The sequence below is a fragment of the Mizuhopecten yessoensis genome, unplaced genomic scaffold (genome assembly GCF_002113885.1).
Source record: "Mizuhopecten yessoensis strain PY_sf001 unplaced genomic scaffold, ASM211388v2 scaffold5519, whole genome shotgun sequence".
NCBI classification, from domain to species: Eukaryota; Metazoa; Mollusca; class Bivalvia; order Pectinida; family Pectinidae; genus Mizuhopecten; species Mizuhopecten yessoensis.
Window position 1 is genome coordinate 1241552 of NW_018406089.1, and position 12323 is coordinate 1253874.

General features: G+C 36.2%; 1 protein-coding gene across 7 annotated transcripts in view; it reads right to left on the reverse strand.

Moving 5' to 3' along the window:
- LOC110450829 (glutamic acid-rich protein-like) overlaps nucleotides 1–5392 on the reverse strand; it is a 43058-nt gene extending 37666 nt beyond the window's left edge. For all 7 annotated transcript variants that reach the window (XM_021498588.1, XM_021498585.1, XM_021498586.1 and 4 more), the window contains exons 1-2: nucleotides 5219–5392; nucleotides 2084–2307 (exon numbers count right to left, since the gene is read on the reverse strand). In XM_021498588.1, coding sequence (XP_021354263.1) covers nucleotides 2084–2307; nucleotides 5219–5240 — 246 coding nt within the window. In that variant the 5' untranslated portion in view covers nucleotides 5241–5392. The remainder of the gene's footprint in view (nucleotides 1–2083; nucleotides 2308–5218) is intronic.
- Between the last annotated feature and the right edge of the window lie 6931 nt (nucleotides 5393–12323).

Consider the following 12323-nt stretch of genomic DNA (forward strand, 5'->3'; position numbering starts at 1 on the left):
TCCAGGTGAAACAGTACAGGAGAATTACCACAGACAATTGGTTTGGTAGGTCCAGGTGAAACAGTACAGGAGAATTACCACAGACAATTGGTTTGGTAGCTCCAGGTAAAACATTACAAGAGATATACCACAGACAATTGGTTGCAATGATTGAGTCAGAGGTCAAAATAAGTTTGCTGTGATGTACTTCTGGTATACAAAACTTTGCTATCATCAAGATGAACATGTATGCAAAACCAAAACTTGTAACTATATATATATACAGGTGGATAAAGACAAAGCTTAGATGTCTAGTCAAGGGAATTAATGTTCTTTTAATATCAAGCCCTGAACAGCTCAGTTTTGGGCAGGTGGAGATAGTAACTCATCCAATACGTTTGCGTGTGTACTTAGTCTTACATCCATAAACAAACCTGCTGTCTGTGCTTGTACATACTGGGAATCTAGCCATAAGGGTTCTGGTGAAGCAGCCAATGATTGGTAGGGTAAAAATACTGCCTTATTGGCAAGTTAGCTTTTAATTTCCAGCCATTTGGTATAACCCTAAGACGTGCTCACTAGTTCAGCAACATCAAGCGTGGTCAGTGGCTAGATTGGTGCCCTCTCACATGTTGCATTTGGTGGCAGCGTGGTGATCTTGTGGTACCTTGTGTGGACAGTTTGCAGTGGCTGGGAAGTGCATTGGTACACAGGGAGGAACTATGAGTCAAGTCTCAGTACACAACCTCTCGGAGTGTGGAATAGCATAGACAAAGAGTAAATGGGAAATACTACTTTACTGGCAAGATAGATTGTCCAGCAATACATTATGGGTACTCGCCCACATATTGGGAATCGAACCCTGACCGTCTGTGTATAAGCCACTGACTTTATTATGTATTTATCACCTGTAGTTTGTACACAACAAAGTCTAACTAGGCCAAACATGAACAACAAACAAATGCCTACGTATTGATCAAACTTCTGTCTGGAAATTGTTTCAAGCTCAGCACAATTTTCCAAACAAAAGAAAAAACAGACATTAATTGATTTCGCACGTCGGCCATGTTTGTTCTATATGGCTACATCAGCAAATAGATGAAACTGTATTGTACACAAAACCTTTTTGCACCTCAAAATCTATAGACCACAATAGTGTGTTTCACAGTGAAAGTGTTTTCGTATGTATAAAAGTATTGATCGGAATGTAACTGTGAAAAGACAAAACAAAGGCAAATTCTAAAGGACAATGGTAATCTGAAACTGAATACAGAGATCTAACGCACTTGAACTGCCTGACGGACGTGCAATAGCAGCCATGGAGATTTCATTATTTTGAAATGTTCGTTTCTGACAACAGCTAATATTACCACATAGGTACAAACTCAAATGCTCCAAATACAAACACATTTTGAACTGGCTGAAGGACAGTCTTGCTTGGTACTTTAGCAGCTACAGAAATAATCAAATTTCATTATACGGAACTGTTTCTTTCCTTTTTGCTAATATACCACACAAACTCAAAGGCATCAAATACAATTGTAAACCTTTGATATTCTTCATCATTGTTGATATAGATCTCTTATATGAAACACTATCACTTGGAAATGACATAATCTTTCTATCCTTAATATCTGTTTTAACAAGTGTTGTAATTTTCTATGCATAACACTTCAATAGAAAATGGAGTATAGTGGGTTTTTTTAAATTTCATCAAAGCATTTTCCTTTACCCAGAAATGTTAACTCAGGATATTAAAGGATCAGTGTAATGGTTTGCCTTTTAACCCATTGGTGTGACCTTGCTTTTCACCCTTCTGAATGACCTTGACATTTACTCCTTGGTGCCTTGGTGTGATCTTGACATTAGGACTTCAACTCCATGTTGTGACCTTGATTTTGATCTACTCATTTTGGGGAGTCAAAAAGATACTCTTAAGGGTCTATTCTGAAACTTCCACATTAAAAGTAGCAAACAAACACACTTTTTACACTCACCAGACACACTAACACACTAAACTATTCCAAAGTAAGAAACAAGAAATGTTCATACTAACCAATAGACCAAACTACCACAAAGTAACAACAAGAATTTTAATACTGACCGAAGGCCCATATCTGGAGATGTGGGAGTGTTTGCCACTATAGGTATGATTGGACACCCTGGTAGGTACACCCCGCGGGCTCAAACTGAAGGTCTTGTTTCTTAGGTAGTTGGTGTACCCAGACGGAGCACTAGTGATGGGCATGCCATTTCTGTCAACGATCCGCATGGAGTCCAGGCCTGGGTGTACCACCTTGCGGAATATCCGCTCCGCAGCCTGAACATCTGAAATAACACAGATTAAACATAAATATAATGAAACAATTTATCAATTTTGCTTGAGACATGTATAATTTGTATTTTGCAAGTTGCATATTTTGGCATTAAGTAAAGATTACAATGCGTTTGTGCCTCTTGCTGATTCAAATTCCAGCAACTATTTGTTTGATAGACAAATACATAAATCAAATTTAAAAAAGAAGAAGAGAAATTTACAAAATTTTCTTTTATGATCTATTAAGATGATTTTCAAACAATACAGAACCATTCTTTGTCAGTTGAAACAAATACAATAAATGTGCAGATAAAGTCCTTTTTCCTATCTAAGTACTTATTTTGAAAATTTTACCTAATTTATAAATTCGTTATCAAGAGCATGCATTATTGAAAATACTTCAGCATACTGGGTATCCTAAAAGACATTGGATCACCAGGGCTGATTTTCCTATAACTTAAAAAAACATAAAAGCTGTACATGCCCCTAGTTTTTTAGATGCTATTTGTGAATGGGGGATTCTTATCCTCTGCAAAATAATTGTTTATTGACGTGACTTTGATCACTAACAATGTCTCTACACCATTTACTAACCCAATTAACCCACAACATTTGTAAATTTATATAGAATAAATTTTCTTTTTTTTTGTACCAATTACCTGGTATAGAATACAGAGAGAATTAAGTTGTTCATAAAAGTTGGAGACAAAAAGAGTAAAGTCTTGCAATTGACAGATTTATTTCTGCACATACCGACCATCAATCATGCAGTAAAATATACGTGTCTGATGAACCCCCATAATTTTTATCTGTACAATATAATTGCTATTTATCTATACAATCATTTAAAATTGTCACCAATTTCAAAATATCAAATGTACTAAAACCTTTACCAAAGTCAAACCTTGGATATCGCCATAAACCATGTATTATAAATTGATTATGTCTTTAATCGAGGCCATACATTAAATTCAATACTGGTCATGCAATCCATTTTGGAATGTTGTTGATAAGAATTGTTCAACTCATAACCTTGGCAAATGAATTTCAATACCTCAGAGCAGTTCGTCCAATAAAGGTAAAATTGCTGTTAGTATTATGTTTTCCTATCAAGAAAATAACATTTGAACTCAAGTTTTATACAGATATCATGTTATCTAGACATTAAACGAATGGGTAATTTTAATAATTATTATTCAATCATTTAAAGTTATAATGAAACGTAAAACTTCTCCAACTTCCAAGGGTTGCATGAATGACTAAGAATGTTATTGGTTTTTTGCCAGAGATGGCTATAATCAAAACTGGATTACATATGAATGAAAGTTCAATAGCAGGATAAGAGGATTACAATTTTTGTAAGTTTAAAGGAATATTATCTGAGGGACATGGAAAATTGAAATAGAAAATGATGTGAGATAGATATTATAGCAGACACAGTTTTGGAACAGAAAAAAAAAAAGAAGAATTTTATGATAAAACTAATAAATTACTGGAAGTAGCCTGTTCAGTAATATTTCAATATTATTTTTCTGTGTGATGTACACACATATGAACACAAAGCAGTTTCCTTATAATTCAAAAGACATCCCTCACAGGGACCCACATAAATCATGTATTTTCACCATTTTCCTCAATTTTTCCCCACATGGANCACTGAACACAACACATTAATCACTGTATGTATGCTGGAATCTCACTCGATGTGAAGGAAATATTGAGCAGAAGTTTTAAGGTTTAGATCATCACTGTAAAATTTATTACATTATTGTTTTTCATATGTATTCCATAAACCCTGTAAAACTGCTGATAAAGAAATACTGTGATATAATTCATAGCTTTAAACATTTCTGACCAACTCAAGCCTGTAGTAATTTAAACCATGTGAAAATGTTATGATCCATTCGAAAAAATAAACTTTCCTGTCCATTATTTTTCAAAATAATTGTTTTCCTTCTAGAATACCACATTGAAATCAAATTTTCCTTCAAACTAAGTTATAGTCCAAAATAACTAGACATATCTAAAAAAAAAAAATACAGAATGGAGTTGATTAGTCAGTACAAAAGCAAATTGGAACAATAACTGTGTGTGTGCTAAGGTCTGGGTTATTTCATAATCTCAATTTGTGTTTCGTTGAAAGAACCATTTTAACCAAATGATAATTCCTGTACTGTACAGTAAACTTAATTCAGCATCAATAATTTTTACATCTCAAATAATACTTGATCAGTCAGATACACAATCATTATAATAGCTGAATTCTTACCTGAGTGATAAGGTGTGGAAATGGTGAAATATTCTTCTTCCGTGTATTCATTCATATTTTTTAAACATTACTTTTTATACCTCGTCTAATTATAATATTCAGGCATCACTACGACAAATATAACTGTTTTTATTCCTCTGTAATCCCCATTTATTAGTCACATGCAAGTTCAAGAACTCAACATTTAAATAGAATTGATGGAATATTTAGTAAATTTAAATGAACAACACGTCCAGTGTTTAGTCAGGTAGATTGTATCACATTTGCACAGACAGATAATCCTGGAATATACGCTAAGCAATGAGCCTATCAACAAATTGGATCCATGTAGAACGTATATGATAGGTCTGCAATCTAATAATCCGTTTCCTGTTCATACAGACCAATTTAGGAACAAATTACAGTAGGTGCCAATAATCTACGAATATCCAAACCTGGGATTTATCTTGATTGACATTGTAGTGTTAACCTCTCGATAACAGTGTTTGTGTTATTGATAAATTTACTTCTACAAACACCAGAAGCAGTATGTTTAGTGCCCATCAAATGGGCATAAAAGGGTCCATTAATCGCCAGGTGGCATGATAGACTGACAACGGCAAGTGTTAGAAAAAAATCGTCTGCTAGGCTATCGCAGCAGTCATTTCACTTACCATAGTTTCTCTGCGTTTCCATATTTATCACTCATCTGATCCCATCTAGGATCCCTATAACATGATGTATGTTTTTGTAGATTTTACACCGATATATATATGTCTACATAGTAAAACCAGGCAAATCCGTTCTTGACACTTGCACATTGACTTCACATGGTCGCCATTTTTGTGTACTTGTGACGTCACGGTAACCATGCTCTGCTGAAGGGAGCATTAATTAATTCTGACCACTTCCGTAATCAATTTTATCCACAAAAGCCACTGCTGAGATTCTTGTCATGTTTAAAAAAAGTTTGAACAGTTATTTTAGATATTAATATTCAGCATTATAATAAATACCACCATAAATACCTATAAGAGGCCCAAAGGGCATGTAATACATATTTACCGCAAGGGCACTTCCATATTCAACGGTTAAATCCTTAGGCTCCCAGGACCAAAAATTCTTCATATAAAGTTAGTTGGGATCCACATATATGGTTATTGAGTGGGGGATCTCAGTCATTTCCAGGTTATGACCCATTTATATATAATTATCAATTGCAACCACCTATAAGAATGCTACCAACCAAATATCGTGTTCCAGAAAAAGAACAAGTTGCTTACTCAATAATTAAGCCTTATGGCCAAATTCCTAGTGCAGTATCCTGCAATTTTATCCTAGATAGTAAGAAATCACCTGAAGCAATAAACCCAGATCACTTCCTTTTGGTCATGCCCCTCCATTTACATAATTTTAAATTCCCATCATCTGAGAATCCTTCAGCAAGTAAAGTTGATACCTATCACGTATTACCAGATTGGAAGTCACTTCGAGCAATATGGTCAAATTATCCTTCCTGGCCCTGGCCCTCAATTTGTAGAAATAGTTTGAAAATATTCTTGATGGAAATCAGAGGAGCCATAGTATGGCATATAGCTCATATTTGTCTTTCGGACCAGGGAGATAATAAATATCAGATGTAAAATTGAATGCTATGGAAATACAATTTTCATCTAAATGCTTTTGATTCTAAGACGTGAACACTTACAACTATTGGGATCTTGTATTTTCCCCCAAATATAATATTTTATTCATATTCATTTCTCAGTAAAGATGAATTTCAAATCAACTGTTACACCAGTAAAAAAAAAACACATTCATAGTAACTTTTTCCCCAGAGGTACATCATCATCATTCTTCATTCTTTATTCCTCAAAAATGAGAGAGTATAATACAAAATTAAGAATAAGAAAATTATGCAATGTACAAATTGTGGTTAATTCATATTTCGTTATCGTTCACTGTATCATTGTTCTTTGCGGGAGGGTGTATTCACCCTTACATCCAATCTATTTATCATGCAAATTCATTCTTTCTCAGAGCAATTCGTACCTGGAACAGCCTCCCAACCTTCATCGCCGATAGTGCAGACCTCTCAACACTGAAGGCAAATCTCCTCTCTCACAAATTCTAAGCGTACATGTTGTTTTTATTATATAGTTTTAAAAAAATAAGAATAAAAATACTTGTTTTTAACCGATCTCTCTGACGCCTCTAAATAATGTTCAGTATATTGAACGTTTTAGAGTATCCTGTTGAAGTTGAAGTGGTAAAGTTTACATTACACTAGGTCTGCAGCGTTGAGATATATCTGTGCTGCTTTCCAAAGGAAATAAGCACTGTCTTGCGCAAATTCACAGCACACAGTTTTGTTATCAAAACCATGATTGTCTATGGTTCCGTGAATAGAGCTACTACAAATTCCTCTTCTGCCATTTAAGACAATAGCAGATACGATTGAACACCATAGTAGTTTATTACTTTGTCCATGAAAGTGTCCCTTACAATGATGTCACATCACAGTCCGTGACGAAATGCCTGATTACGTCATGGAAGGGTTTCCCGCACTTGCTACATATTTTACTATGTTCTAATGGTGGGCAGGTTATCATTTTGCAAATATATAATATTACTTTCTTGTCCGTGTTTTGTAACTTTAACAAATTATACGGTTCACTATATGTCAAATGTATATTTTTAAAACGACTAAAATCACAATCACTGTTCATTCTTACTTTCAGCAGTGTGTTTTCGCGTATTTCCACTCGCGTCGTGCTGGAAAGTTTCCATCTTCGGCATATTGACATATTAACGATGTTAATTTGTATTTTTGAAGAATGTCAACTATATCTGGCACGAATCCACCCTGTTTCTTCGACCTTTCAACATATTCTAAGAATTTCAAGAGTCTACGAATGAAGATATCCTTTGTTGTACTATTTGGCGAGCTACTAATTAGACACTGTAGAAAGTTTAGGATCCTTTTTTCAATTTCACTATTAATTCTGTTAATTTCAATTTCAAATATATTTTATTGATTAAACAAAAGGATTGAGCAACAGGCTTTGCCTATATAAGCTCTCTCCATGGCTTCCAGCATACTTTTGATATTTGAAGACATTGAAACCAATATTTACATACATACATTTTATTTCAACTCATCTCATGACACTTGGGTAAATTTATTGCTAGGTAATATAATTTAATTAGGCTGGAATAATATTTTCATGTTTCAACAAAACAAAACAAAATCATGTGATACTTTGACTTAAGATAAAAAAAATCCTTAAAAAAAATAGTAATAAAAAAATACAAACTTTGCGATATTGATATTTAATAAAGTTGTGAAATTTAATTTGTGTCAAGAAGAATTAAATATACCGTTATGAATATACACAGTATTCCAAATCGAATTAAATATGTGGATATACGTCTTGACCTTGAGCAACTAAAATTTGCTACGGCAACATGAAATAAAGCAAAACTGATACATGCATGTATGCTGATAAAGAAATGTACCAGGACTTATTTGAAGTAGACATGTCTTAAGATGATTTGGAAAATCAAATAGAAAAAAATTAACTAAAAGAAAACAGAAAAAAATGAAAAAAATGAAAACACAAAAAGAAGACATAAATAGTTATATAAGAACACAAAATAATCTCGAACACTCACTCATACACTCTAACACCACATTTGTATCTACTGGCATGGGCTTGTTGGTTTATTTAATTAATTCTGTTAATACCTAGAATCGTTTCACACATATCCGATCTCGAAGATTTCCTCACATTCAGAATCATTTTTGCTGTGTAATGCTGGAATACATCTAATTGTTGTTTGTCTTTCGCCGTTAGGTTATTCTACATTTCCGACCCATACAATACGGTTGGTAGTATTACTTTCTTATTAATGTTTACAGATGTTAGCGGTTTAGTGTGTGCACAGTCTGATCCCATCCGAGAAATCGCATGTAACATATTTCTCCCTTTTCTACAGGCTTTTTCTACAGCATTTGAACACTTTAGGTCAGATGATACATTAATTTCTAGATGAACCTCGATCGGAGTCCACAGTTTTGATGATATCCCCATTCAATGTCCACGGGACGTTAGTGACACACGTTTTGAACGAAATAATAGAGCTTTTCGAAGAGTTAAATGTAAAATTCCACTTTTTAGCATATTAGCATATTCTCCTGCGATGTTCAGTAGACACTGAAGAGCTCTTGGACTAGTACTAATGAGTGCGATATCGTCAGCAAGAGATGGGTTAGCAAAGTTAATTGATAAGATTCTCGCACCAGCTTTCCATGTTTCCAATTGGTTGAGTAGATCATTTATGTGTAGTAAGTACAAAAAGTTGACAGTAAGCGAGATGTAGGCCGATTTCCGTGTTTTGGTTGGGCAGTGGTAGAGGTTCCGCCTAATAAAGTCTAGGGTAGAACTAGCTTTTTTACAGATATTGTCGATGTGGGTTCCCGCACGGAGATCAGACGAGATTGTGATGCCAAGGTAGGGGCTAGTCAGAACTCCTTTGAGGATAGTGTTATTCAGTTGGTAGAAGAAAGATGACTTCTGCTTGATGGATAGGATATAACACTTGCTGGCATTGGACCACATTGCTCGACCCAAAACTCAAGGTTTTTGAGGTTTGCTGGAGGGTGATGTGGTCCTGGTGGGTGCGTATGATCCTGTATAGAAGGCAGTCATCTGCGTCTAGGCGTACTTGAGACTTGACGGCATCAGGCAAGTCGTTGATGTGGCACAAAAATAATAGAGGGCCTAGGACTGTTCCCTGGGGGTATTCCGGAGGCAACAGTGACTTCTCTTGAGGATTCATCTTCCACTACTACCTTCATGTGCCTTTGGCAGAGAAATGACCTGATCCATCGATGTAGATTTCCACGTACGCCGTACGAGTCCAGCTTATGCAGCAACCTCCTATGGGGCACCGTATCGAATGCCTTAGAGAAGTCCAATATGGCGATGTCAGTCTGTGAACCTTGGTCAAAGTTGGAAACAAAGTTGTGTATGGTGACAGCAAGCTGGGTTTCACATGAATAACCAGCACGGAAGCCATGATTGAGAGATGACAGGATTGCATGCTGGTTAAAGTGGTTTAGCAAATGATGACAGACTATGTGTTCGAGAATCTTGCTGAGAACAGAGGTCAACGATACAGGACGGTAATTCTCTGGTGCATGACGATCTCCCTTCTTGAACACAGGAGCGACGTTCGCATTCAGCCAGTCTTGGGGGAGTATTCCCGAGTCCAGTGACCTCTGGAATATCATAGAGACTCTAGGTGCCAGTCGAGGTGCGCACTCCTTTTCAGGTCCAGGGGCTTTCGATGTTTGTATATTGAATAGCAACTTCAGTACTCCTGCCTCGCTGATCTCGATGTCCTGGATGTCATCGCCAATATGGATGCGTACTGGTGGTAAATCAGAGTCTCCTTTACGGGTGAAAACAGAGCTAAACTGATTGACGAGTGCTTCCGCTTAGGATTTCCTATCACTGAGTAGCTGGCCTTTGCTTCGTAATGGCGAGACTCCGATGTTGTCCTGCTTCTTACTTTTGACATACCTCCAGAAAGGCTATGTGTTGTTGCTGTCCAGACCCTTTTGGATAACCTCATTGACGTAAGACCACTCGGCTCGACGAAATTCCCTCTTACACTCCTTCTGATGCTGGCGAAAGTTGGACCAGATGCCTGTTCTACGGGGTTGGCGGTGCAGTCGTGTCTTTCGTCTGAGCATACTCATTATCTTTTAGCAGTTTCCCGCCATATCTGATGTGTTCACTTGTAATATTGTCAATACCCGGTGATTTATTCAATTCCAACTGTCGTATACACACATTGATCTCGTCAAACGTAAATGGTGAGTCTAATTCATCGACGTATCTATATGGTGGGTTGAAATCCGTCTTTCCTTTTGAATTATCCACGTTAAGTATTTCAAAGAAGTCTGCGAAAATGTCTACAATTCCAATAGGATACCCCTATGAGTCAATGCTGTACATATGTCTGGAGATGGGTTCTTTCGTTTCCGTATTGTCCGCCAGAACAATCTTATATCTAATTCAGCAGTATTATCGAGCTCGTTGTTAACATTGTCTATATATATGTACTATGTGCTTTTTGATGTATATTCCGGAATATGTTTTTTGCCTCCTTGTAGTCTTTATATGTTTTATTTTGCATCCCTCGCGGTCTATTTTCATTTATCCATAATTGTCTTTTATAAAGAGCTACATTATGCGCATTTTCTATATCCGATGTCCAGTACGGCTTTAGATACTGTTTGAGTTGACGTTTTGGAATTGCTTTATCTGACGAAATCAACATACATAACGATAGTTGTTCAGATAACGCGTCTACTAAGTTGTGTGGACATATCAAAATTCTGAACTTTACTGAATTTTTTCGTCAGAGCTAACTGGTACGCGATCAAATGGTCTACACTTGCTTTATTCCATGATGTATGCTTTTTGTGGCTAGTTTCTTTTACCACGAAGTATGGAATACTGAAGTCTAATGAACAGACTACTGGTAAGTGGTCGGATGCTATTTCAATATCGCCGTCGTCTAATATTCGGTTGTATGTAATGTTCGCAACTGTTGATTGGTCTGTGAATATATAATCTAACGTCGACTGACATGATATGAACGTGTAGTCCTTGCCAGTTCTTGTAGGTTGACTGTTAAGTACACACAGGTTAAGATCGCGAAAAAGAGTTTTCACAGCGTTTGCCTTCTGTCTTGCACTAGAGTACGTCGGATTGTCCATAATCCTTGCATTGAAATCCCCCGCTATGATAAGTTTTCCTCGTTGATCATAGAACGCTAGTAGATCGTGTTACGTCTTTAACGTTTCACAGTAACTTTTATGTCGCTATCACTTTACATGTACACACCAAATATATATATGGGACTGTCCAGCATTATACTTGTGACTTCAATAGCAACTATGCGTTCATTTGTTACATCGTCCAGTTTCCGAATGCTATATTGCAAAGACTTTTTAATTAGAAAGGCAACTCCTGTTCCACCATTCGAGTTTTCGTTACAGTTTGCAAGTATTGCATAGTAGTTTCCGTCGATACAGTCTAAATATTCATGGGACTTGTGGCAGTTTGTGTTCTGTAATCGCCATAACGTCACAATCCGTTTCACGTATCAGTTTGACAACACATTTGCTCGAGGAGAAAATTCCTCTGACGTTCCATGTCATTACTGCAAGTATCATTATACTCGCGTGAAATACTATCTTATTCATACGGAATATCTGCGAGTAGTGGAGTCGGTTCAAGTTTTTGTTAACGCTAGTCAAAGTGTCCAAGAACGGTCATTTCCACTGTTGTATCTGGTATAGTATTCGTCGTTATCATCGTCCCAATAGTCTTATTTCGTATATTGTCATTGCGGTCACATGGCGCCGTCCATCGCGATCTGTTTTCCGTTGGTTGCTGGGACTCAAGTTTCTCTTGCCATTCCCTATTGCATATTATTTTATTCATATTCATTACGCAGTAAAGATGAATTTCAAATCAACTGTTACACCAGTAAAAAAAAAATCCCATTCATAGTCACTTTTCCCCCAGAGGTTCAGAGCTACTTATACTTGATTTCAGCCTAAACTTTCATGTATGGTTTCTATTTTCTTTTTTATGAATAAAGGATCTTATGTAACTATTACATCAATCTTATTTAAAAACTCAGAAACTTAATATCTTATATACAAGTAGTACAACAGAAAAACAATGGAGACATGTA